The sequence below is a fragment of the Saimiri boliviensis genome, chromosome 9, assembly GCF_048565385.1.
Source record: "Saimiri boliviensis isolate mSaiBol1 chromosome 9, mSaiBol1.pri, whole genome shotgun sequence".
Taxonomy (NCBI): domain Eukaryota; kingdom Metazoa; phylum Chordata; class Mammalia; order Primates; family Cebidae; genus Saimiri; species Saimiri boliviensis.
In genome coordinates, this window is record NC_133457.1 from 62,779,207 (window position 1) to 62,807,196 (window position 27,990).

Below are 27,990 nucleotides of genomic sequence, written 5' to 3' on the forward strand. Positions count from 1 at the left end.
GACCGGTTGTATTATTTACCTGGAAGTGAAGTGTCAGGATTTGAACTGCTAGCCATCAGGGAGAAGTGTTCCAGCTACCTGCTTCTTTAAAAAAGCACTGGAAGCGCTTGCAGTGCCCCTTTGCTTTTATCTCAGAGGCTGGCACATTCGTAGGCGGGATTGTGAAACAGTCTCTCCTGCCCCCAGGAGTGTGGCTGGCCCCTTCTGCCCTCAGGAAGTTTGCTTCCTGTGGATTAGCTTGGGGGGCAGGTCCTGTGTCAGGGTGATAGGCATCTGGTGCTCCGACATGGGCGGTCACAGGAAGTGATCAGAGAGGCCTCTGAAAGATTTCTGGGCTTATCTTTGTCCAAAAACAATACTTGGAATCGAAACAAAAAGGTTTAAGGGAACTGACCTGGCAGCTGTGGGAAGGCGACTTACCTGTGAGGGTCCCTGTGGTCCATTTCAAAGGATACTGTTTTTCCCACTTCCACTGAGGTCACTATGTCTGGGCTGCCCATGTCACTTGCCTGCTCGCTGAGTTGTCTTCTGCAGAGCTCTTCTGTGAGAGGGGGACTCGGCCTCCTCCCTGACGAGGTGGCCCCGGGGATGATGGGGTGGGCTAGGCTTCTCTTCCGTTCCATGAGCAGGCACAGCAGTCATTGGGCAGGGTGGAGACCGGCTCTCCCTGGTACTTCGGTCCACCTGCGAGACTCTGTACCCTCGTGGTTTTCAGTCCCCCGGGCTGGACTCAAATTTATACTTATTTAACAAGGGTTTTTACACATTTATTATGGGAACGGGAGGGCGAATTTATCAGATCCCAGCCCTTGGGGGGTGCTGCAGGCTGGTGGGGCAGGTTTGGAGATAGATAATGACTGTTCACCTTGGTAAGTGGGGGCCAGAGGCGTGTGTACAGAGCTGGAAGCACAAAGCGGGAGGGTGCCCAACTGTCAGGAGTACTGGCGAAGGCTTCCTGTGGGTGGGAACACTTGAGCTGGCTATTGAAAGATGGACGGGGTTGCCTTTTTTTTTTTTTTTTTTTTGAGACGGAGTCTTGCTCTGTCACCCAGGCTGTAGCGCAGTGGCATGATCTCAGCTCATGGCATCCTCTGCTGCCTGGGTTCAAGCAATTCCCCTGCCTCAGTCTCCTGAGCAGCTGGGACTACAGGCGCGCACCACCGTGCCCGGCTAATTTTTTTGTATTTTTAGTAGAGATGGGGTTTGACCTTGTTGGCCAGGATGGTCTTGATCTCCTGACCTCGTGATCCACCCGCCTCGGCCTCCCAAAGTGCTGGGATTACAGGTGTGAGCCACTGCGCCCGGCCAGGTTGATAGAGTTTTATAGGGTGGCCATTGGCATCTGCATAATCACACTGGCCGGGGGTAAGCTACCCGCTTTATGATGTATTTCCAGTGTCCTCTGAGGATGAACCCTGAAGAAAATGGAAAGCCTAAGGTGTTGGCCTTCTTTCAGGCAGTGCTCTTGTCTGACTTCCATTTGTCCTGCAGTCAAATTTGCTCTGGGAGTCCCACAGTTCCACTGCATCTGTCACCACTGCTCTCTGTTGACCTGATCTCCCCGCATGGTGGCAGCCGTGACATCCCCTCACCCCATCTGTGCCTCGTGTCTCTTCCACTTCCTGTTCACCCAGATTTTCCTAAGGCTGTGTTCCCTTGGAGTTGGTGTGAGTCACCATCCCCATCCGCCCTGTCACCCTGGCACTGAGGGGTCATTGTACATAAGGGTCATTGTTCTCCAGCCGCCAATGCCCATGATAATCTTACTATGTCAACCCAGTGGTGTGAAGGCTGGGGCTCTTTAGAGGTAAAAAGGTCTCTTTGTGAGGCCTGGAGGGGAGAAGCTTGAGTGGTAGCTTAGGTGAAGGCTCCCTGACCAGATGTCTGCAGCGGGAGGTAATTTACTCTTAGTTTTTGTGGAATGGCCTGGGGAGCCTAGGGATGCTGTCTGTTCATCAAGCACTGGGCTGGTGCGTGGCAGGGAGGAGTGTGTGGATAATTATTGAGTTTCATTTGGTTGTGAGACCAGGCAGATTAATTTCTTCTGCTCTGAAGTACTTTGCTCTTACCAGCGGGGACTCCACTAATCAAGTTCTTTTAGAAGAATACCCAATGAATTGGTGGAGGTCAATGAAGGGGAAGGTTTGACCAATTGGATGGGACTAGCATATTGCAGTTCATGCTTATGGTGGCAGCAAATGCTTGAGGGAATCCCCGAGTATGCATGTATTTCTCAAATTGTGGCGTTTGCTATGGGAAATCCTCTTAAATGTATTCTTATCTCCCTAATAAAATGGAAATCGGTACTTAATTGGTAAAATTTTAAATAATTACCCAACATCTGGTGGTTCGTTTATGGCTTCAACCAGATGTGTTTTATTAACAACTAACATGCTTTTATTATTGGGAAGCGAACTATTAATTTACTAGGCAATATGCCACTTCTAAAACCAGAAAAAAATGCTCACAGAACATACTAGCCCTGCTCTCTTGGGATATTTCATGCTTTAATTAAATGCTGGGTTGAAGGCCTAGGATTCATCCCGTTGGGATAGTTCTTGTTTGGTTCTCAGAGCTGCTCCCTACCATGACTAAGTCACCTTCCTCTCTTGCCCCGCAGAGCGAGGCCTGTCATTACAGTGGATGTCTCCATCTTCCTCCCGGTCTCCATCAACATCACGGCGCCTCAATGTCACGACGGACAGCAGCCTGTGAACTGCCTGAACATCACCACCTGCTTCAGCTTCCATGGCAGACACATTCCAGGAGAGATCGGTAATGAGCCAACAAGTGAGGGCTCAGGATACCCGTTTAGCTGGAGTGGGCTCGTGAGATATTTCGGATGTTCCCTGTCGCTGTTCCTCCTAGCTGGTTTTGCAGGCAGAAGGCACACAGGCTGGACATCCTTTCCTTCTGAGGTTCCTCTCCTTCTCTTTCCTGCTTATCAACACGTTTCTAATTTCTCACAACCTCCAACTCTAGGACAAATAATGTTGGACCCCACGCATTCTTTTTTCAAATATATGAGGGCCAGACTGAAGCCTCATTGGACCACAGGTCCTGTGGGACTGGTGGAGTTATAGTGCCTGCAGCCTGGTCCTTATGGAACATTAGAGCAGTTGGAAAGCAGAAGTGACGGGACTTTGGAGGCTTCTCATTGAGCTTGTAGCATCAGCCAGATGTCAGGGGGCTTATACCATTTACTATGGAATTGGAGGCCAAAGACGGATGGTGGGATTGGGATGCTGGTGTTACAGAGGCTTAGGTTTCTAAAAGAGGGCTGCTGCTCTGGCAGCTCAGAACTCAAAAGAGGCAGGCGTTGTCCTGACAGCTGGTAACTGTCCCTGCCGTTTGTCTGACTTGGGGAGAATCGACTTGCTAGCCCAGCCCTAAAGACTGGATTAAGCCCCAGAACAAGATAGGACCAGTGTTGGTTAGAATTCAGAGCATGTAGTCACCTGAAGGAAATGCATCTGGAGCTTTATGAAGATTACTAGGTGCTTCCTTTTTATGTAAAAGGCTGATTTAATAATAGAAAAACTCTAGGCAAACAAAAACACCAGCAGGGACCTGGCCCTACTGACGTTCTTAGATATTTTTAATGTCACGGGTGACTCCTTTGGCTGCTCATGGTGTAGCCGCTGGCCTAGCAATGCCAGCATCCCTGGGAGCTTGTCAGAGATTCAGGACTTTGGGCCCGCTTTGAACTTCTGAATCAGAACCTGCATTTTCACAAGCGCTCCACAAGACTCCTGTGCACATTTAAGTGTGAGAAGCACTGCTTTGGAGCAACATGTGTGCACGCACATGCCACTCACGCCAAAATCTTTGCATGAGCGAACTCATTCCTCAGCCGCACCTCAAATGTTCTACTTGATTTAATGTGCTCATCCTTCTCGGTAACTGTCTCACTGGCCGTTTCTCTTGGTCTTCAGGTATATTGAACAAACTCAACAGTTAAACATATTTATTTATATCATTTTTCAAAAAGCTTAAAAATTTCAACATTGAATTAAACACACAATAAAACGTGGGCACTGGTTAGCGAGGGAGGATTCACACATTTTCTTGTGTAGCTCAGTGAGGAAGAGCAGTTCCCTCAAGATCACACAGCTGGTGTTGAAGCCACGAGTTGAATTTGGATCTTGTGATATTTCTCACCACCTCCCTAATTGTTGAAGATACTGCAGTCTTAAGGAAAAATGCTTTCTGATGGTTCTGGGACTCATGTGCCTGCCATATAATTAGGCGATCTGCTTTCTATCCATTGCCAGCTCATGATGTCATTGGACTCGGTTAAAAAACATTTTAAAAGAATGGAGATTCAGTTTGCTACAAATAAGAATGAGAACTATTCTAGAACTCTTAAAAAGGGCAAACACAGAAACTTAATAGGAGATGACAGTCCTGCCCTCATGGAGCTTCTAAAGGGAGTGACAAAGAGTTTCTACTATTTTGGCCTTGAAGCAATGTTACACAGCTTTCACTTACCACTGTTGTGAAAGTGAAGGTAAATTGGTTTCGCTGGAGCAGAGGAGAAGAAGCTGAGATGCAAGTTAGAGCAAAAGTGATTCGAAGCCTGAGACAAGTGGTGGAGCAGACTCCGATCTGAAGGTTCATAAGCTGAGCTCAGAGAGATGTGGGTGCCTCCTCGTGCTGTTTCGGACCAGTGGCCCTTTCACAGACTGCTAAGCATAATTAGAATGAAGGTCTGGGCTTAGCCATAGCCCTAGAAGTGCTGGGGTAAAGTGGAAGAGGCAGGCAGTTGGATGGGATCTTATACGGCACCTCGTGGGCAATGTGGAGCAATGTGGCTGATCTCTGACAGTAGGTGGGGTGGGGCTCGTTCAGCACCAGTGTGCCCTCCCATTGACTTCCCCTTTCTGTCTTCCATCTGCCGCATGGACTCATAGATAAAGTCAAACATCCCTTCACACTCTGGGGGTGTGTTTCCCCTACAATCAGGCTTAAAGGGGATGGTAACCGGAGAATTTTGATATCTCAATATAACAAGGCAATGCAGAAAATCATTCATCCTCAGCATTTTTCTGTCACTTTCTCTGGCATTCATATCTCAATGTTTGCAGTAGAGACAAATGCAGAAATCTGCCAAAAACCATGCTGGCAGTGAAATAGAGTGTTTGGGGAGGAAAATGGGCAGGCCTTATAAAATGTGACGGGAAATGAGGTAGGGTGAAAGGTCGGGGAGCAGTGGGGGTCCAGCTCTGGGTGGGGTGTCCTAGAGTTCAGCAAGGAAGGCAGCCTCTTGGCTCTGCACAGTTGGGAGGGTCAGGTCTCCAGTCTTCAGATGGAGAAAGGATGGGCACTTCCAGGACACAGATGCTCTCCACCCACCTCCGGGCTCAGCAGAGCATGCTGGCCAACTCTGTCATCTCCCAGGCCTTCGCATCAGCAACCCACAGCTGGGACTCTGGGTTAGGAGCCTTCCTACTCTCTGTGCTGCAGCTGCAGAGGAACCATGTGGATGATGACTTTGTCCATGGAATACCTGGTGAATGAGTGCCAGCCCTGGGTAGGCCTTCCACGCACCTCTCAATGTCTGCATATCCTGGGCTCAGTTTGTTAACAGGATGACTGCATTTGGGCAAAGCAATACAGAGATACCCGTGGAGGGCTAGGCACCGCTGTTCAGAGGTGGTATCTTCCGTGGCATCTGTCTGCCGGCATCTTCAGCCACATGACCTGCTCTCTGAGGACGTTTTGAGAGCCGTAAGCAGTTGACATTAGTCTTGTGCCTTTGGTGTTGTCTTCTCTACCTGGCAGGGCTCAAGCCTGTGTACAGAGAAGGGACACCAACTGCCTCTTCATTTTCTGCTTTAGAAATGGGAGACCACAGTGCCGGCTAGATCACGGGGGTACTCAGGACCAGCTCATTCGCAGGACATGGTTGCTGTGGCCTCTGGAAGTGCTGTAGGAATACAGACTTTCTCTGTAGGTGGTGAATCTGTCTTGGCCTCTGAAATAGGCAGTCTCGTCAGGAAAACAGACACCAGACCGTTTATTTTAACAGAGGAAATTTAGCACTGGGAATGGGTTAACCAGGTCATGGAGGACCGGCTAGTAACCACAGGAAGCAGCTGCCGCCTCCAGGTCCGCACCCGTGGCCTCCAGGCCTGCACCCGTGGATCTCAAAGTGTGGTCCTAGTCCAGCTGCATCAGCATCACCTGAGATCTCGATAGAAATGCAGATTCCGACCAGGTGGGACCCAGCATCTGGGTTTTTACAGGCCTCCGGGTGGGTTTGATTTGAGAACCACTAGTCAAGGTTATACATGGGGTTAACTACTTCCTTGGAGTATCAGAGCCTGTAAGCTTGGAGAAGGGGCCCTGTGGAGCTGGGCCCTGAACCTCTAAGGATGGGGCTGGTGCTGCTGAGGTCTCTGAGGGGGTGCAGTGAGGCTGGCTCTGGGAGAATGGGTTGGGGGAAACTAGAATTAATCGCTGTTGGGACCAGCTGCCATGAGAAATGGTCGCTGGGATAAGCTGCTAGGGACAGGAAGCAGGGGGAAGGAGCGAGTCCCTTCACCCTCCTCCAGCCTTGCAGGCTCCCTCCGGTGCTCCATATTGGCAGAGCCTCACAGGGAGCCTCTGGCAAAACGGAAATGAGGTTTGCAGGGTCCCAGCTCCAGTGTCACAGTGCAGAATACAGAAGGTTGGGTTGGAGCAGAGGACAGCAGCTTCATGAACCAGCACAGCAAGCATCCAGTTACACTGAGTTGCTGAAGCCCCTGTTGGGTCACTCCATCAAATAAATAATTAAGGTCCTACAGGGTGCCAGATATCCTGCTTAGCCTGGGGCGCGGAGCAGGGAGCAGACAGGCAAAGTCCTTGCGCTCCCTCATGGAGCCTGCCTTCTAGTTGGGGGGCGGGGCAGGCAGGCAGGCAGGGCAACAACAACCAGCTGCTCTCTTGCTTGTTCCTGTAGATGAGCTCTGGGTGCCTTGTGTGGCGGGCACTGTGCTTAGCACTGGGACACAGACACAGACTTCTCACTCTGACTGTGGGCTCCTCCAGGAGCATTTTACAACATATCCATAACGCACTTTAAGACAGGAGTTCTGCCTGTCCCTAATAGTATGATGAATCCCTTCATTCTTGGCCTGGGAAGGCTAGCATAGGTGAAGGTGGTGAATGCTTTGCCCAAGGGGACCCTGCCCCTCACCCATGGACGATATTTGTACCTGCTCACTGGCCAGGCTGAAGCCTAAACTTGCTTGTCAATCTCAGGAGGCTGGGAATCAAGCTGGTGGTTCCGGGGTCTCACCAGAGTGCGATACGAAAACCTGGAAGGGGCGCTGTCTGAGCGATTGCGTTTTGCACTCTGGCCCAGTGCTCCTGTGTTTCCACGGTTCTCAGCGTGAATATGCTGTGAGCAAGTGGAATTCCTACCCTGCCTCCAGACACGCAACTGAACCCAGGTCCTGAGAGATGGCACTAAGGTCATCCACACTAACAGCAGAAATAGTGTTGAAACCGGGTGACTTGTTCCCAGAGCCTTTCTCTGTCTTCAGGGGTTCATTTTTGCTTGAGAGAGTGTTTGCGCACACAGAGCATCCTCTGAACTCCTTCTGGTCTCTTGAGTAGCGTGGAAACGGGATAATGAGGCAAATCCGTGTGAGGTGAGGAATGGGTAGCCTAGTCTAATCATTACTACCTCATTCCTTTGTGGGACAGAATTGAGGAAAGCTAGTAAAGTTTCCCCCTCCCCTGAGAAACTCTAAGGCAGGCATCCCCAAACTTTTTACACAGGGGGCCAGTTCACTGTCCCTCAGACCGTTGGAGGGCCGCCACATACTGTGCTCCTTTCACTGACTACCAATGAAAGAAGTGCCCCTTCCTGAAGTGTGGCGGGGGGCCGGATAAATGGCCTCAGGAGGCCACATGCGGCCCATGGGCCATAGTTTGGGGACGCCTGCTCTAAGGGAAGCTCAGAGTAACTCTGGAAGGAGAATTTGTTAGAATTTCACAGCTGAAATCTTGTTCTGATGGAGAGCGGGAATTAATCAAAACTTGCTGGGAGAGACTGGAGCCAGAGTTGATGAGAGACAGCTGGCTCCTCCCGGCCCAGGCCCGTGCAGGGGGCCCTCGGGAAGCAGCTGGGGGCAGGGCAGGGAGGCGGCTGAAAGTATTACTTGGGCTGATCAGCTTTTCCATCACCATGACATCATTCGACATGGCAAGGACACAAGCTGCCAGAAGGAGAAACCTAAAGATGTGAAATACGCTGTTGGAGCAGGCCCTAATCAGAACCAGCACCCTCCCAGGGACAGAGTGGGGCTGGCCAGGCTGGCTTGCATCAGGGCTGGCTGCGGGCAGCTCAGACAGCCTGATGCACCCACCTTCCCAGGGCCCTGACCGAGGAACTCCACCAGTTGATCGGCTGCTTCCCGACATGTCCTCTGCGTCTTAGAGGCTTTCTTTCTACCACACTTGGGGTGTGTGCCGGTAAAACTACCAGTTATGCTCAGGGCTTTGGAATGAGTGGTCTGCGTTTCTTCTTGCCTCCTCACTCAGGCAGGGTTTCTTATTGTGACTCTTGCTTTTTTCTAGACAAGAGAGTCTGATAATAGAGCTAACTTCCTTTGGGGTAATTCAAAATGTCAAAATTTAAATCAAGGAAAAGTACTAAATAGGCAGTTCTAGAGATGAAATACTTCCAGAATGATTGTGCTCAGTGAGTTGGATGATTCGGTGTGTCTGTGATTGTATGTTTTAACATTTTAGAGAAATCTGAAAGGTTAACGTGCGGGCATGCACACACCCCACTGGAGTGGGGCAGCAGCTGCCTTGTCCTCAGCTCGGCTTCTGTGAACTGTGGGGGTTTTTCCCTCACTTGAGTTGCAGGAGGGCTGCATACCAGATCAGTACTTCTGCTGTGAGATGAAACTTTGGAGGACTAAAGCTGGTGTTTGTAACTTACCGAGCACAGTGCTTGACACACACTGCAGGTTAAATTCGTTCGCTTTTCCTGACTTACCCTGTGTTAATATGGGTTCTCCCCAAAACATCGCCTGGGTCAAGGATCCAAGTGCACGTGGTTGATAGACAGATGATCCCAAGAAGTACCAGTAAGGAAATGGGACAGCGAGACAGGAAAGCAGCTACCATCCTCAGGATACTCCAGAGAAACAGAATGGAGAGAGAAAGAAGTGGATTAGTTGGTTGATTTTTAGGAATTGGCTTAAGAGATCGTGAGGTCTGGGAAGTCTGAATTCTTCAGGGCAAGCCATAGGCTGGAGACCCAGGAAAGAGTTGCTGTTACAGGTCAAGCCTGGAGGCAGTCTAAAAGCAAAATTTCTTCTTTTGGAGACCTTAGTCTATTTCTCTTAAAGCCTTCAACTGATCTGATGAGGCTTGCCCACATTTTGGAGGGTAATCTGCTTTATTCATAGTCTACTGATTTACATGTTAATCTCATCTAAAAAAATACCTTCTCAGTGACATCTAGATTGGTGCTTGACCACATTCTGGGTACTGTGGCTCAGCCAAGTTGACATAGAATTAACCATCAGAGCAGCCAAATAGAAGGTGTATTACTGAGCACGTTGCCACGGTGGGCAGCTGGGGCTCAGTCCTGCTGGGGAATCCTGGGAGTCAGTGTAGACCATGCCCCAGAGTTACCCACCCCCAAGGGGCAAGGGAGCTGAGGCCCTGCCTTATGGAGAGCTGCTCTGGGGGCTTGGACAGGGCCACTAGAGAAAGTCCTCAGGAGAAGAGGTGCAGGTACTGGCAGTTGCAGCTTAGGCTGGACAGCAGAGAGATGGTAAAAGCCAAGCGGATATGGGTGGGGGAGTAATACCATCCGTTCTGTCTTCCTGTGTTCATTTCCACCCAGGTTTTCTCTGAGCTCAGCTAGTTCATCTCTGGCCAAATAGCCCGGTCCCGCTGTTTTCTCCATCGTCCCCCTTCCTGAGGGAAGGCAGCCATGGTTCTTTCGCCTGGGAAGGAGGCTGGCCAGGGGACACTGAGGAGAGTCTGCTCAGCAGCTGCCCCCAGCACGTGGGTTCCCCAAGCTGTGGCCTCTGTCTTCTCTTCCAGCAATGTGCATCTCTAGCCATGACCTTGCTTAAGCAAACTTGGAAATGCACTTCATTTAAATTTCACCTTTACTGCTGGGGAGTCGTTCAGGGAAGTTGTGATCAGTAGGAAGTAGATTGACCAGAGTTCAGTTCTAGATCTCTGCACTTCTTTGGACCTGCTATCTGTGCATTCAAAACAATGGGAGGTTTTGGTCATGTAAAACATGCAGGAAGAAGAAGCGTGGCGGGAATAGCCTGGCACGAGAGGAAGGGGGTCCTAGGTTCAGCTCTTCAGTGGGTGGCTCTCTGGCCTGGAGCAAGTCTTGTTCCCTTGTTGGGCCTCAGTTCCCTCACCTGTAATCCCAGCTACTCAGGAGGCTGAGGCAGGAGAATTGCCTGAACCCAGGAGGCGGAGGTTGCGGTGAGCCGAGATGGTGCCATTGCACTCCAGCCTGGGTAACAAGAGCGAAACTCCGTCTCAAAAACAAAACAAAACAAAACAAAAATGAAGGTTTTTGAGCTAAGTGGTCTCTAGGATTGCCTCAAAGCTTTGCCAGTCTGAGTCTGTCCCTTTTCTTGCTGTTGTCCCCATGGGAGCTGGTGTGCGACACTTGGACGACACTTGGACAGGTGCCAGTGTTTTCTGTGTGGGAGCACTTTCCTGTATGCATTATTTTCTTCTTAATAATGGCACCTCCTGAGAGTATCCAGGTCTTAGGTCCCTTCTGATGACACAGCCTTGCCTTGAAAGCCAGTCGTTTGCTGGCATTAAACAAGTTGGGGCAGATGGCTCTGCGGACTAAGAATTTGCCAGCTCGGCATGGCAAGATCCCTGAGATGGCAGAGGCCCAGGGAGGCCATTAGAAGCATCAAAAATATGCCCTGTGGCAGGTGCAGAATGCCCATACAGGCCACCTTCCCTGTCCTCCCCTGGTGGCTGATCCCTTTGATGTCGTTAAAAGCCAGAGCCTTCCCTAATGCCTGACTTCACTTACTTAACTGCTAGTGGGCACAGGGCTGCTTGTTACTGATTCTAAGAGACAAGTGTGTGGGGACGGGCTGGGACGGGGTCATCTGCCTTCCATTGCTCAGGAGCTCACCTGGTCATTCCAGGGTCAGAGATTCTGTTCTCTCGCTTTAAAAATGGCGTATTTCCCTGGATCCCCGAAACAGTTAAAAAATGAAAAGTGTTATGCAAGGGATGAACTCTGACACAGAAAAGCAGTGAAATAGGTGTATTGACACCAAAGTCATATTTTCCTAATGAAATATATAGCTATCTATTTACTTACTGACTCTAAAATAACAGAGGTGGACCGAAGGGTCCATCCAGCATGCATTTGATACTGTGTCGTCTTTTTTCTTTGTTTGTTTCTTTCTTTCTTTTTTTTTTTTTTTTTTTTTTAAATTCAAGGCTGTGTTAACAGAAGTTCTGCCATTGGCATTACGCATTCAGGTATGGGGCGTGCATTATTCTTTGCAGGAGAGGACCTCAGTACAGGCCCTACTGTGGTCACAGTTTTGTTAAAGGATAGGCACCACAAAGCGTTTGATGACCACACTCCGCTACCTGGGAATAAAGGCAACTCCAGCCTTCATCTGGGTTCCCTTGCGTGTGAATTTCACGAAGGTAGGAGTTGATGCCTGCATTGTTCATCGATACAACCCCTGTACCTCCGGCAGTGCCTGGGTTATAGTCAGTACTCAGTCAGCCATGGAGAGCACATGGTCCAATTCAAGTAGTGGTTATAGAGCATGACTCAGCTTTGCTTAAATGAGTTAGCATTATCGACGAGATGGTTCCCATGTGTTGGACATAAAGCATGTACTTTACAGAAATCAGTATTACAGAGAGCCTTGATAATTTCAGCAGCTTCTGATAACGTTCTGTAGGTTTGTCATGATGTTTGCTTGTCAGGACACTGACCTGTGTGGGGTACAACTCATTGTTGATGCACATGTTGCTGGCTCAGTTGATACTTCATGATGGCATAAGGTTTGAATCAGGGCGAGCCATGAAGCATGGCACATGGAGAGTTGTTAAAAGGCTGAGGACATCCTGGTTCTCTCTCAATTCTTTGAGCACCCTGGCTGTGCGCTGCTCTCTGAGCAAGTCCCAGCTTGGGGCTGCAGTCTCCTGCCACTGAAGGGTAGGTATCATATGAAATGTGCATGTGATTCCATGACAAGGAAAGGAGGTGGCCTCATTGCAGCATGTCTGTCGTCTGTCCTTGCTGATGTTTTGACCTCTCATTTATTGGCAGGCCTGAATTATGTTCTGACAGCTGATGTGGCCACAAAGGAGAAAGGCCAGGTGCCCCGGGTCTACTTTGTGCTGCTGGGAGAGACCGTGGGTCAGGTCACAGAGAAGCTGCAGCTGACTTACATGGAGGAGACATGTCGTCACTACGTGGCCCATGTGAAGGTCAGTCCTCTCCTTTTTATCCTCAAACTTTGATCTCTGCAGATGTTCATTTGGAGCTGGTGGAAACTTTTATTGTGCATTATGTGTACTTTTCCAAAATTTTATTTCACAGGGAGGAGCATATTCATTTCTGGTTTTCTTTTAAAGTTGGTCTCTGACAGCCCTTTTATGTATCTTACTGTGTTGATTTCAGCCCCTAAGGGGGATTATGGTGGTCTAGGAGACCAGTGATGATCCCTGATTTTGACTTTTTCTTCTGAGAGGTTTCTCATCCTCTCCTTTCTATGAGCCTCAGTAGTCTTTTCAGAGGAGAGCCTTGGAAGCAAGTGTCTCTGGGTCTGCAGTGATGCTGGATCACACTGCACCTGATGCCTTTCTCAGTGGTCTATTACCGATTACCTCATGGTCACAGCTAAGGCATTTTAAAACTGGTTGGACTAGATTTTTCCCCCTTGACTACTTTCTATTTATTTTAGGAATGCATTTTTTGGCAACCTTTCCCCTCACACTCTAAATAAACTTGCAAATGTTTTTCTCCTCTTGAAATTGTTTGTTAAATACACTTTGCTGCTAATTCAGGAGGCCAGGCTTTGATTAGCTACAGAGTGGCCCCTGCAGGCAGCGGGTGGCAGGGTGGAAGTCCTGGCAGTGCCTGATGCTGCAGCAATGGCCAGACACTGACCCATGGGCAGGGTCAGAGAGCGGAGGAGGTGGAAGAATGCGCTTAATCCAGGCCACATGGTGGGTGGAATGAGCGTGGGTTTTGGAGACACGGATTCAGTGTGTATTCCAGCTGGACAAGTATTGTGACCTCTCTCGGTCTCAGTCTCTGCTTCTCTAGAATGGACACAGTAATCCTTACCTTGAAAGGTGGTCATCAGGATTAAATGTTATACGATGAATTTACTTAAAAGACCTTGAATGATGTCTGATAAATAGAAAGCAAGCACCTTATTATTATTTGGTTGGGCTGTGTATAACTGCCAATATTCTTTTAGACTCACAAAAATGGAAATTTCATATAGCTCAACCTAATATTATTTATTAGCCACTGGATTTCGGACTGATAGTTTGAAAAGTCTGCAGATTGGAGATGAAGTGTCCTCCTGTTAGTGCCAGAGCAGAAGAGTAACAGCTGCTTCTAGATGCTTCAGGGTTGTACATAGAGAAGTGCCCCACACACCCATGGCACTTGGCCTGGCCCAGAGCCCATGAGTCCATGCCCCTCAGATGCTTTTCAGTGGGGCTGGGCTGTGTCTTCTGCCAGGACTCCTGCAGGGGCCTGCCCAGACCAGCTGCCCAAGGGCTTGGGGTGCTGGCCATTTATAAAGCTGCTCCTGAGCCTGTTAAGCCCTACATCCCTGCCCCTCAGTCTTAGATTACACTGGTTTGTTGGTGCCTTTGGTGGGGTGTGAGGCTGCTCAGGATGGGCTCATACGGAAATACTGTCAGGCCTCCGAATGCCTGTGCCTGGTGTTTTTATACCCGCAGTGGACAGGTCAGCTACTCTTGGGCTTCCTAATGCTGGGTCTTTTCCAGAAAAGCTTTCCCTCAGGTTTCTTTGCAACTTCTTGCTTTGGCTGAGAAGTTACCCTTTGTTCCTCGTTACCAAGGATATTGGCTACGAGATGCCACGTAGAGCCTGCAGGCCTTTGCAGAGAACACTCAGAAGTGCAGACCAGAGGCAGGGCTGTGTCAGTGGTGGTCCCTGAGGGTTACTGGGGAGGAGCAGGGCTGTGCACGGGGTTGGTCCTGCTACTTCCTGACATCTAGGGTTGCCAGAATTGCAAGTAAAACTATAGAACTCCTAATTAAATCTGAATTTCAGATAACAATGAATACTTTTTTAGTATATGTCCCAAGTATTTCATGAGAAATATTAATTCTAAAAACATTTTGTTGTTTATCTGAAATTTAAATTTAACTTGGCATCCTGTTGGCAGATTCAGCTCTACTTATATTCCTCTACCTAACAAGTGGCATTTCTCCACTCAAGCCAGACCTGGCTGACCAGAAGGGAGCTGGAGATAATGGTTAGGAGAGCCGGGAGGCAGAGATCACGGCTCTTGAGTGCAGATCCAGCACAGACCTTAATGTGATTACTTTGGTCATTCTAGGGAGAGCAAAAGAGCAGGCGTGCTCTAGTGAATCAGGACCTAGAGTCATTTGGGTATGATGATTGCTCGGCCATTTTCTCACGCAAGGAGGTGGGAGCAGAGAAAGCCACCGGATAGACACATATCTTTGAGGCCTTTATGGTTCAAGAGGCAACATTGCTGCCAAGGAACACTCAAGGTGGCTGATACTTTATAGCCATGAGAATGTTTGTTTCTGCCGGTTACTGTCTGGGCTGTCGCAGAGGACTGGGCGAACGGCAGAGTGCACCGTAGGATGAATGCTGATGGCCTGGCTTGCGGTACACAGGGAAGGTAGCAGCCACCACCGCCGACTTGCCAGCTGTGGGAGAACAGCTATGGAAGCTGAGGCAAGAAGCAAGGACTCGGGGAAGGGAAGGGGCAGCTGGGCTGCCCCCTGGAGCGGGGCCTGGGGCCTGGGGAGTGTTGGTCAGGGCCCCGGAGCAGGAGGCAGTCTCTCCTCCAAGTGAGGCCTTCTCAGTGGAGCCGGCTCTTGGCTTTATGGACAAGTCAAAGAAGATAAATAAAAGCATTCTGGCTTATCACACACCATATGGCTCGCAGACACTGGGGCCGGCATCGGGGCTGGGCCCACTTTGTTTAGGCTATCTTTAGGTATTCTTTTCTTTTTTTCTTAAGCCTATTCCAATCTTTTTTTTCTCCCTCTCCTTTTCCGTGGAAATTTTCTTTCCATATATGGTGATAAGGGACTTTATCACGGAAGACCGCGCGGGCTAACACCTGCTTTCCGGGCTGTCTTGTACCCGGCTTTCTCCACTGTCTTGGGGGGCGCCTCTGGGTGTGTAGGATTTTGTGATGAGCCATATCCTCCTGGCGAGGCCTCGCTGTGGTCAGCAGAGCTGAGGCAGCTCCCGCCGCTTCCTTGGGTTCTCTGCCTCTGAGTCCACACACCCCAGCTTATCTTCCGTCTTCCCCCAGTCCAGTTTTGGGGATGGGGCCCCTCCCACTAGTCAGTCAGGCTGGAGGCTTGTGGAGGATCTCACGGTCATAGGTGAAAGCCAGCACCTGCCCTCTGCATCCGGCTCTCCAGGCCCGGCCTGAGCTTGCCTTTCGAGAGCCGTCTTCTGCCAGCACGTCCCTTGTGCCCCAGCTCTCATCATGACCTGCCCCTTTCCTCCTGGAACCTGCTCCTTACACGTCTTTGCCTTGGTTCTTCTGTTCACAGAAGTCAGAGGCCTGGTTTGTGTCATATGCACGTAGAACCTCGCACCACCTGCATGATTTTTACTTTTTGTTTTGTCTTAAACGCATACTTCCTGCAGTATCTTCTTTCATATTTTCTGTTTAAATCAGCCAACTTTTGGTCTCAAAATAATTTAAAACAGAAACTTTGTACCTTTCTATAAGCAGAACACCACCTAACATGGGCGCAAAACAGAAAGTAACTGTAAAAATAAACATATTGAAGACACAACGGTGTCCTAGAATTCTAGCTGGATTTCATTGTTTGTCAAAGTCGCTGATAAAACGCCCACTCCATTAGTGTGTTAGAAATGGAAATTAGCGGCTGGGCATGGTGGCTCAAGCCTGTAATCCCAGCACTTTGGGAGGCCAAGGCGGGTGGATCATGAAGTCGAGAGATCGAGACCATCCTGGTCAACATGGTGAAACCCCGTCTCTACTAAAAATACAAAAAATTAGCTGGGCATGGTGGCGCGTGCCTGTAATCCCAGCTACTCAGGAGGCTGAGGCAGGAGAATTGCCTGAACCCAGGATGCGGAGGTTGTGGTGAGCCGAGATCGCGCCATTGCACTCCAGCCTGGGTAACAAGAGCGAAACTCTGTCTCAAAAAAAAAAAAAAAAAAAAAAGAAATGGAAATTAGCAAGTTCTAGGGAAGGCTTAAGGACATACTGACACCACACTGGAACTTTCTTCTGGATGCCTCCGGAAGGACTTTTCAAATCTGAGTGTTCTTTTACGGCGTCATGCCTGTGTGCCATGGAAATTCACCTGGCAGGCCCCATGTGGGAAGCCCTGGCCATGCTCCGCTTCTATCAGATGTGCCCTGCCCCATCCTGCCTACTGAAGGCTTACTGTTTTTCAAGGCTCAGTCCACAGGCTTTGGACATCCTCAGTGCCAGCTACTGTCCTAGGCCCTGGGGGTGCCACTGTCATCTTCCTGACTTCTTGGAGTTGTTCCATGCTGCCTGACTCCTGCTTTGGGAATACTTGTCAAGTGGAACCTTGTAGGAGTGACTAATTGAGTAAGCTGGAGTGTGGGGGTCACAAAGTCTTCTGATACGGAATGGGGCCTGCTTGTCTCTCTCTGGACCGACTGCTGGGAAGTGATGGCCTGAGATGGTGGAGAAGAGAGTTTTGCAGGCATGGCCTGTGCTGAAGAATAAATACAGGTGTCCCATTGCTACTCCATTGTTTTCTGGTTTATGTGTTCTTACCTGGATCATAGCTGGGCTCTGTCTTCTGATCCTGCACCGTACCTTGAGAGCACAGGCCTTTTGTGAGATGAAACTTTTGCATGCCAAGCAAATAAGCAGGCTCTTCAGGACCTGGGAAGCCATGGCGACGTTGTGAGTCTGATGCAGGGATGGCAGAGGAACCCAGGCAGTGTGGGGACAATGATGCCATTCCCTGCTGTGAGGCTCCGTGACACCCTCTAGAGGCATTCAGAGAACTCTTGTTGAACAGAACCATGTGTCAGACACTGTCAGGAAAGCCAGTAATGGGCTTATTGTTAAAAACAAAACAATCTACACGGAACAAGGGAATACGCACACTGGCTTTTCTGAGAAGCTGCAGATGTTCATGATATTGTTCTTTCATGTTCCTGAAGGGTTTCTCCAGGAACTTTGAAACCTACGTTACTGCAGCTCCTTCCTTGCCTTTGTGGACAGATGCTCATCCTGGCCTGGCGAAGGGTGGGACGTCACCCTGGCCGCCAGAGGTCACGCCCTGGGCTCTGCACAGGTGTTTTGACCTCTTTCCATTTTCACATCCAGCAAAATGCCTGGGGATGATAGCTTCAATCACATGGCATGCTGTGAGTTTAGAGTGTTGGGTGCTGGTTTTTAGAGGTGATCGAGGCTTTTTTAACTTGTTTAAGAAAGAGATAGTTAAGAAAGGGAGATTAAATTGGAGTTTATAAGAACTCTGAGAAAGAGGAAAGGAAAGAACAACAGCAAAAGTTTCTTCTTTATCTGGAAAACAACATGCTGAATCTCTGGGTCATCTTGAGAATTCAAAGAAATAGCTAAGAAAAAAAAGTTGTAGGATTTGGGAAAAAGGGATGCCAGACTGAGTTATGAGGTCTTCTGAAAACTGTTAAAATTTGATTTTGAATCAGTTTTGTGTGTATAGTTAAAATCTTTAAATGGTTCTAAAAGTTGTCAAAGAAATGATGTATCTCAACTATCTCATTTTCCTCCCAAAGACAACCACAGTTACATTTTCTTATGTGTCTTCCAAAAGCTTCTCAATAAATATAGAAACCTGTGTGTGTATCTCCTTTCGTTTTATGCAAATGTGCACACTGTGGTAAAGCTTACTTTTGTTTTAAAATATCCAGCAGCCGAAGGGAGAAACAGATTTTGGTAAATCTGCACAAAATCCATCTGTACCAGATGGAATACAACTCAGCAATAACAATATCAAGTTATTATGATACACATGATAACATGAATGACTTTTGAAAGCATTATACTGAGTGAACAAAGCCAGACACAAAAGGCCACCTACTGTATGATTCCATTTATATGACATTCTAGAAAAGGCCAACTAAAGAGAAAGCAGATTGGCAGTTTTCAGCAGCTAGGGACTGGCAGAAGGGCTGGTGGTGATTGGCTTCAGAGAGGGATGAGGGAACTTTCTGGAGTGATGAACATATTCTAAAATCATAATTGTAGTGGTCGTATGGCCGTATTTATTAAAACTCATCAGAGTGCACACCTAAAGTTAGTGAATATTATTTATATAAATTATATCTCAAACTTATTTAAAAAAAGTTTTATGGAGATTGTTCCATATTGGTGCATATAGAGCTTCCCTGTTCTTTTTCAATGGTTCTTTTTCCTTATTCCTTGATTTATTTAACCTGCCCAGGTGGTCTTTTATATGTCAGTTCCAAACTAACCTGATCTGGAGCTTGTAGACTAGTCATCTTAGTTTGCTTCTCCAGAAGAGGCTCCTCCTCTTTCCCCTAGATCTGTAGTATCCTGGTTGAGGACCCCTGAGAGGACAGTATGGAGGGGCCTTGGTGGTCTCTAAGGTGGTCTTGGACATGTGTCCTACAGAGGACAAGTCTCTCAGCTATGGGGTGCCCAAGGAAAATGGGAGATTTTTCTTGATTCCCAGAGTTGGCTTTGTGCCTTTGGCAGGCTCCCCTGGTCTGTCGGTAGCATAGATGGCCTGAATGTTTGGTACGGGGTGCTGGAAACGAGGGCAAGAAAAGAGGGAAGGCTGGGATGCATAGAACCGATGTGTAGGAAGCCACCATCATCATCCAGCTCGGGTGTGAAGCTGCTGCTCATATGATACGCTCTGCTCACACAGATGACACTAAGGAACCGGGCAGTTGGGCTTTGGAGACCACGCTGGAAGTCAGCTCACTGAGTGTGGGTTGCCTTGACCACCTCCTCTGGGAGGCTGTGTTGTGCATAGCTGGAGAGCAAACTGTGGATAAATCAAGAAGGGAAAGGGTGTGGTTAATGTTCAGCATGGGGGCTGATATCTCCCATGAGCGCTGTTTGGCCATTGATTTCTTTCTGGGGTACAATGAGCCCCAAGAGCTCCCATGAGCCCTGTTGGCCATTGATTTCTTTCTGGGGTACAATGAGCCCCAAGAGCTCCCATGAGCCCTGTTTGGCCATTGATTTCTTTCTGGGGTGCAATGAGCCCCAAGAACTCCATGAGCCCTGTTTGGCCATTGATTTCTTTCTGGGGTGTGATGAGCCCCAAGAACTCCATGAGCCCTGTTTGGCCATTGATTTCTTTCTGGGGTGCAGTGAGCCCCAAGAACTCCATGAGCCCTGTTTGGCCATTGATTTCTTTCTGGGGTGCAGTGAGCCCCAAGAACTCCATGAGCGCTGTTTGGCCATTGATTTCTTGCTGGGGTGCAATGAGCCCCAAGAACTCCATGAGCCCTGTCTGGCCATTGATTTCTTTCTGGGCTGCAGTGAGCCCCAAGAGCTCCCATGAGCACTGTTTGGCCATTGATTTCTTTCTGGGGTACAATGAGCCCCAAGAGCTCCCATGAGCCCTATTTAGCCATTGATTTCTTTCTGGGGTACAATGAGCCCCAAGAACTCCCACGAGTCCTGTTTGGCCATCGATTTCTTTCTGGGGTACAGTGAACTCCAAGAGCTCCTGTGAGCACTGTTTGGCCATTGATTTCTTTCTGGGGTGCAATGAAGGGCTCTTATTAGTCTTCTGCATTTGGAACATGCCATGGAGGACATTGTGATTAACAAATGAAGCACAAGAATTCTGATCCAAAGGCTTTGCCTACCTTAAATTCTTTTTTGAAATGGAGCTGATTTCAGTATGTAAGTATAGTCACGGCATTGACACTTCAGTGGTTTTTATCATAAGCCTATTTGTACTGTATATGAGATGGAGTTTATAGTAATGGTGGGTAAAATTTTTATTTTAAGAGGTGACTTTCTGTTTACAGTTATTCACTTACACTGTGTTTATCTATTAATATATACTGTTGATGCCCTTTTAACACTGGTATTCTTTGAAGTCACACACAGTAATGTGTTCTGTTTTATTGGGTTTGTCTTTATATTTGAGATGTGATTATAAAGGATTATAAAGATTCCTTCTGCCTCAAACCTTGAACTTAGATATTCATTATAAGCATGATTCCCTTCACAGTAATCACTTTCTAGTCATTCTTATTTTGAGATTTTTTTTTTGTGGTTGATTCACTTTTATCATGATCCATTTTTACTCTAGGAGTTAATTCGAATTTTGGAAGCCGCAAGATTTCTCTGCAATCTTCTCTAGTAGATAATAGTATGTTTGGGGAAAAACGAGGTATAATAATACAGGAATTAGTATTAAAGAATGTAGTAATTAAACTCCCTTTGAAAATGATTTTAAAATAAGAATTCCCATAATACTCAGGTAATAGTGATGGAAGCAGCTAACAGTAATTGAGCATTTAGTACGTGCCAGTTACTGTCAGTTACTACATGTGAGATAGTTACTATTTTTATCCTCGTTTTACTGTTTTGAAGACAAGGCATAGAGAAGTTAAGGAACTTGCTCACAACTTTATAGTTGACAAATGGTAGAGGTAGGATTTAAACCTGTGAGTCTGGTTCCTGAGACTTAGGTTTAAACCACTACATTGTCATGACCCTCATAAATCTAAGCTAGAACTATTAGTAACTAGTACTTATTATATGCCGGATGCTCTTCTACAGGCTTCACATGAAGAAAGAGAGGTTAAGTAACATGACTCAGGCTGGTGAACTAGGGAGAGATTTCACTGCCTCTTCCTAATAGAGTCCTGGGACCGTCTCTGTGTTGAGCAAATGCCCCCAGAAGTGGCAGCTTTTGGGGATTGACGTTCTAGAGCAGGCGTCCCCAAACTTTTTACCCAGGGGGCCAGTTCACTGTCCCTCAGACCGTTGGAGGGCCGCCACATACTGTGCTCCTCTCACTTACCACCAGTGAAAGAGGTGTCCCTTCCTGAAGTGAGGCGGGGGGCCGGATAAATGGCCTCAGGGGGCCGCATGTGGCCCGCAGGCAGTAGTTTGGGGACGCCTGTTCTAGAGCAATGGTGGGCTGCTAATGCTTAACAACTAGGACCTAGGAAGAGGGGGCATAACTTTTGCAGCATTTTGCAAATTTCCCTGGTGTAAATACTCTCATCATGTCTGATTTCAAGCTACCCTTGCGACGTTACTGAATGTGGAGTTAGGAAGAGACGCACGATAGCACACAGTTGTTTAGTATTTCCAATAGCTCCACATATCCCTAAGAGCGTAGTGATAGTCAACTACAGCAACATAATTAGGAAGTTATGAGTTGTCAGTATTTATTACCTTTATCTTAATATAATTTACTTACTTTTAAGTTTATTCACTTTAACTTTTAATAATGCTGTGTTTAACAACCCTGGCTCAAAAACTTTCTGGAAATTGAACAGTTGGCCTTTGGAAACCCAGTGCGGCAGCTCCAGCGGACAAATGAATTTGTTGAGGGTTTTGTTGTTGCTGTTAGTGATTTTAGAGTCCCGGGCTACAGGTGCTCACCGGCTCCTTGGGTGTGTTGCACACTGGTGAGTACTGGGCTTCTAGCATGTTCGTTAGTAAGTTGGTCACAGCACTCACATCATGCCTGAGGCACAGATGTTTGATTATCAGTCTTTTTTCTTTCTTGTTTCCTGTGGCTTTTTAAATCGATGAATAATAGGAAAGTCAATTTGTGGGTTCAGTTTAACCACCAGACAACAGCTTTTCTGTTTGTACATTGAGTTCAGGGGTACTCTGTATTTTGACTGGATTTATTAGATGGTGTAATTGTTTCCATTTGAAACAACGGAAAAGATTTCACTTAAATGTATTGATATCTTATTCTTCACCCGTGTGCCACACACATTGGGATTCTGTTCAGAGCCCTCTGCACTCTGAAGAGGCACGAGTTGCTGACTGTTGGGCTTGCTTGGAGGGGACTGGGGGTTATTACCTCCCATAGGACTGTTTAAACTCTGGACATTTTCATACCCCCTGAAGTTAAATTTGTTCCTAATTAGTGCAGAGTGAAGTAGCTGTGAACAAACTCTGGTTTTCTTGCTTGGTGCCTTGATCAAGTGAGACCAAAGGGCTGGTCCTGCCCTTTTCTTACGAATTGCTTTAATCAGAAATAACCTATCAAGGTGGCCCAAATTGTGTCATTATTCTTCCCCTGCCTTTTCCACCTATTCCAAGGCAGCCATTCCTAAGGTCTTTTGGAGAATTCTCTGTTCTAATAAGTGGAATCCACATGGCCCTAGGAGAAACAGGCCTTGAAATCAGTCTTTGAGTAGTAGCTGGTCGCTCAGTCTACCTCAAAGAGCTGCCTCACCAGACCTCCCCACCTCCTGGCCACACAGACTCCAGATTTGGAAGGAGCCCTTGCCATCTCTGTCCTCCCACATAGAACTTTGGTGTTTGAGACACATCCAGCTCCAAGTGATGGGCCCAAGAGGGCCTCTGAATGGAGATGAATGAGCCCAGCGGACACAGCTGCACCATGCTCTCACGAAGGCAGGAGACCATGGGCCAGCTTGCTGGGCATCCAGGGCTGATTGCAGAGGCTGGAGGGAGTGGCTTTCAAGGCAGGACTGATAATGAATGTCATGTGTTTGGGTGACAATCACAAGCAGGGGAAGTCGGGGAGCCAGCCTCCCTTCGTGCTGTACGTCACAATAAGATAGGACACAGATGCCAAAGCAGGCGGCTACAGCTGGATCTGGGTAAAGGTGGCGGTGACGCGTCAGTGCAGAGAATTCCTGTTTTGAAGAAAAATTTGGAGCCAGCTAAGGTTTCCTGAGGGCCTGTCATGTCTCAGACTGTCACATTCATTCCTCTGTCATGTGTGCTTAAGGCCATTTTAGATGACCCCTGGTAAAGAAAGGAAGCCTGGCCCCTGAAGCCTCATTGCATGGGATAAAGGGACCAACATATTCTGTGGTTGTACTGGCAAATTATTATTTATTTCTCATTTTATAAAAGTATAGATTTTATTTCTGCCTATATAGAGAAAATCATCATTTTTAGTCAATGTATTAGTATTAGGATCATGGCCTCTTTCCTTCTCATTTTGGAAGGGGGATACTTTTATACTCTTTAATGAGAGAGTCATTTTCTCAGTAAATATTTGACTGGCTTGAAGTTAAATGGGTAGCGGTAAATGATGAAAGTACTGGACTTGAGCAAACTTTTGACAAATGGCGCTCTCTTTCTCTCTTTGAGCCTATGCGTATGCATGCATGTACTCTAGCTCTCTGTGGATGTTACACACACGTTTTTCACATAAAACATTTTTATTCTGGGCTGGTTGCAGTGGCTTATGCTGGTAATCCTAGTACTCTGGGAGGCTGAGGCAGCCAGATCACCTGAGGTAAGGAGTTCGAGACCAGCCTGGCCAACACAACAAAATACCATCTCTACAAAAATTAGCCTGGCATGGTGGCACATGCCTGTAATCCCAGCTGCTCAGGAGGCTGAGGCAGGAGAATTGCTTGAACCTGGGAGGTGGAGGTTACAGTGAGCTTGAGATATGCCATTGCACTCCAGCCTGGGAGACAGAGCAAGACTCCATCTCAAAAAACAAAATAAAACTTTATTTTGGAATAATACCAGTCTTACAAAAAAAAGCCATTAGGATAGCATGAAGAAATACTGCAAATTCTTCACCCAGATTCCCTATGTGTCATTTGCTTTGTAGTTTTCTATCTATTCATACTTCTTACCTGTTTGAGAGTAAGTCAGAGACATGATGCCCTCTTTCCCCTAAATACATCGGGGGTATTTCTTGAGAACCAGGACATTATTTTGCATAACCATTGCACAACTGTTGAAATAAATTAAGTGATACATTACGGTCAGCTAATCTATAGAACTCACTCAGATATCACCAGTTATCATGATGTCATTGACAGCAAAAGAAAATCCCATGCTGTTACATTTTCTGTCATGTCTCTTTAGTCTGGAACAGTCACTCGGTCTTGGCCCTTCATGTCCTTGACATTTTTGAAGAGTACCGGTCACTTACTTTATAGAAGGCCTCTCTGAGTTTGTCTGTTTCATCATGATTAGATTCAGGATGTATATTTTCTGCAGGAATACCACAGAATACTTATGTCCTATATATTTAAAAACATAGATATCTAACATCACTGAAGGTATACATTTTTAACTCCTCCTTTAAAGTGGTTTTCCCAAGTTAGTTGCCATCCCCAAAAGGGAGCTTCTTGTCGTTGAAAGAGGTGATTCTGAGAGTAGGATAGCTTGCTCACCGCCTCTCTCCTCTGCTCCTGGGAGCACAGGTGAGTTTCAGCTCTGGGGAAAGTGGTCATTTGGGTCATTAGTAGGGCTTTGAGTACCATGGTGTCTGCAGGGAGCTCCCAGTTCTTACCGCAGTCTGAGAAGAAAACGTGTATCTTTGATCTTCACAGAAGTATCAGACAGGAGTTCCACTCAGCTTCTAGGAATCGAGATCCGCTGACAGGGGGCTTAAGCACGTCAAGATAATTCCTCTCTCTGCTAGAGGAAGAGAAGTTGCTGATGTTGGTTCAGTGGCTGGAGGGTGCAGTTCCCCGACCTTTCACTTATTCAGGAAACGTGCATTGTGTACGTACTATGCCGTAGGGTGGTGGACCTTCAGCTCAACTGTGAACGGACAAGGATCCTTGTCTCCCTGGGAGTTTATACCCCAGTAGTGGGAGACAGACAGTAGGTACAATAAAGAAGGACGTTAAGGTGCCTTAGAAGATGGTGAGTCTATGGAAAAAAAAGAAAAGAAAGCAGAGCCCAGTGAAGGGAGTTCGGAATGAAGTCATGGCATTATGGGGGTCAGGGTGACCTCACTGAGGAGGTGTGATTTGAGCAAAGCCTGGAAGGAGGCTGGGAGTTAGCACAGCGGGTTCCTGGAGGAGGAGCTCAGACCAGTGTCTGAGTGTCTGGCATGTCTGAGGAGGAGCAGGGAGTCCAGCGTGGGTGATGAGGTCAGAGTGGCAGTGCTGGTTGTGGGGCGGGGCGGGCTGGGCTTCATAGGCCTCGAGAAGGATTTGCCTTTACTCAGAGTGAGAGGGGAGCCTTGCGAGGGATCTGGACGGGGCGGTGACGTGGCCTGCCTTCCATCTTTGCAGGCCCTGGCTGGTGGCTGTGTTAGGATGGCTTGTAGGATGGCTGCTCCATTAACACGCATCCGTGTGGGCCGGTGAGCTGCAGGCCACGTGAAGTGTGTGTTAGGATGGCTAAATCAGCAGGAACAGGGTTGGGAGACTGTTGAGAGCTGGACAGGGAGGAGGGCGGTTCTGCTGGGGCCATAGTGGTGGCATGTGAGAAGTGGCCCAATTCTGCATACATTTTAAAGGCATTTCCTGAGGGTTTGATTGTCAGTTGCGAGGAAATAAGCTATCAAGGGCGACTCCAAGCTTTTCAGCCTGAGTACCTATAAGGATGGAGTTGTCACTGGTAGTGTTTTCAACTGAAGGTGCAGGCAAGCAAATTTAAAGGGGAAGAGCTGGGGTTTGTTTTTAGGCACTCTGACTTTGAGGGGCCTAGTAGATGTGTAAGTGTGGATGCATTTGTAGGAGTCTTCAGTTCGAGTAAGAACGATCAATTTGGGAGTCGCCAGCAGACAGATGGTATTTAAAGCCAGGAGATTTAATGAGATCACCAAGGGTGTGAGGGGAGATAGAGAAGAGGGGGGACCCAGGGCTGAACTGTGGGCACTCCAACACTAGGAGGACCTTTTCCTCTCACCCCTAAAACAGCTCTGGGGCTCCAGCCATTGTATCTGCTCTTCATGCAGGAAGAAGGGGGATGTGCACACGGGCTCTTTGTAATCTGGTCTGAGGCCCCTGTAAAGAGCCTCCAGTGACTTCTGTTTACAACTCTTTGACCACCCATATTTTCAAGGAAGTTAGGAGATGCCTGAGTACTGGCTAGACAGCTTATAAATCCTACCACTGTTGAGTTTTGTTCTCCAGCAGAGCTTTCTGTGATGAAGAAACTGTTCTGTATCAGCACTGTCCAATATGGTGGCCACTGAGCACATATGACAGTGAGCACCCAAAATGTGGCTGGTGCCACTAAGGCAATGACTTTTTTACCTTTCTATAATTGTAATTAATGTAAATTCAAACTGAAATAACACACATGGCTAGTGGCTGCCATGCTGGACAATGCAGATATTGAAGTTTGATTTTTAAGGAGAGGGAGAGATGCTGCACAGACGAATCACAGCTCCTGTCGCGGGACAGCGTGGAGCCCCCAAGGGCATGTGTCACACGGGTCAAGCCGCACAGCCAAATGGAAATACAAATAACAGGTTGAGGTCACATGGACTGTTTCACATTGTACTTGGACATGCTGATTAAAACCTGAGTTACAAGTGTGGTGTGGACCATAATCCCTCCCTCCAGTGCTTTGGAGCAATCACACACGAATATTTATATCCACGTACAGGCCCCGTATACAATGGAGGACACAGAACAGAAGGTTGGATGGTTCACCTTGAGTGGGTCCTTCAAAGGATGTCACCATCTTGTGTGTGCTGTTGTCTGTTTTCAGTGGCTCAGAACTAGATAAAAGATGGCAGCGCAGAGGATGGAAGTGGAATTCCTGGGTGGGAAAGGGAAGGCATTTTAGGTTTGAGACGTACTGGCTTTTGGTATAGAAAGGCCCTCCTTCCTGATGCTCTTGCTGGTGCTGGGTGGAGAGATTTCTTTCTCAACATGTGTGAAGCACTTGAGCTGAAGCGCTATTCCTGCCTAGCGTGGCGGGGCTGGGCTGGACTGGGTCTCCCTCTGATCAACCACATGGTCTCAGGCAAGTTGCTTCACCGTTACTGCTGAGCTTCAACATCCTTAGCTGAAAATGGGGGGAAGAATGCTGGATTTTTAGTAGGGGTCTGGTAAACACTGGGCCCCTTTTCCTTTCTCCTCTACCGTGCAAATCTCCTCTTTCTAACTGCCTCTGCGTTTGGAAGGGGTCAAGCCTCGTTTCATAGTTGTTTGGGGGATTAAAAAGTTATTAGAAGCAGATGGTGAGAAGAAAATGGAAAGTATGGAGCGAAGAGGTAATGTGGGAAGAGAAGAGGGCAGATGATAAGGCAGCTCGCATAGGTGGCTCGTGCTTTCTCCATGGAGCAGAGCAAGCCAGCGACTCTCGGTCATCTTCACGGGCCGGTTGACAAGCAGTCCTCACTTTAGCGTGCACGTGAAGGCCCTGGACCTTGTTCAGTGCAGATCCGGACACAGCAGGTCTGAGGTGGATTTCCAGCAAGCAGGCTCCTTGGTGATGCCAGTGCTGCTGGTCCATAGACCACAAAGCAAGAGCGTAAGGAGCTTGAAGACATAGACGCCAAAAGTTACAAGGGAAGAGGGACAAAGACAGACCACCAGCCAGCAGTTGATGCAGGTATCAGAAGTGAGTGGGCCTCGGAGGGGCCGGGTGCCTCTCTCCTCACACTGACCATGAGAGCGAGTGCTCCTCGTCAACGACATGGGGCCAGGCTTGAGTCCACTGCACTGACTTCATGTGGGCTTCTGCAGCCCACCGGCCCACGTGGACGCGTGTTAATGGAGGGGGTGCCCCTCACAGGAGGGTGGTGTGGGCTCTAACTTCTTCTGCATTCTCTGCCTATTGCTGGAAGGGCAGTGTTGTCAGCAGTCAACTGACTGAGCATGAC

At 48.0% G+C, this 27,990-nt stretch overlaps 1 protein-coding gene across 2 annotated transcripts in view; it reads left to right on the plus strand.

Moving 5' to 3' along the window:
• ITGA9 (integrin subunit alpha 9) overlaps positions 1 to 27,990 on the plus strand; it is a 372,517-nt gene that overhangs the window by 88,659 nt on the left and 255,868 nt on the right. For both annotated transcript variants that reach the window (XM_074406027.1, XM_039462008.2), the window contains exons 14-15: positions 2,621 to 2,775; positions 12,305 to 12,465. In XM_074406027.1, coding sequence (XP_074262128.1) covers positions 2,621 to 2,775; positions 12,305 to 12,465 — 316 coding nt within the window. The remainder of the gene's footprint in view (positions 1 to 2,620; positions 2,776 to 12,304; positions 12,466 to 27,990) is intronic.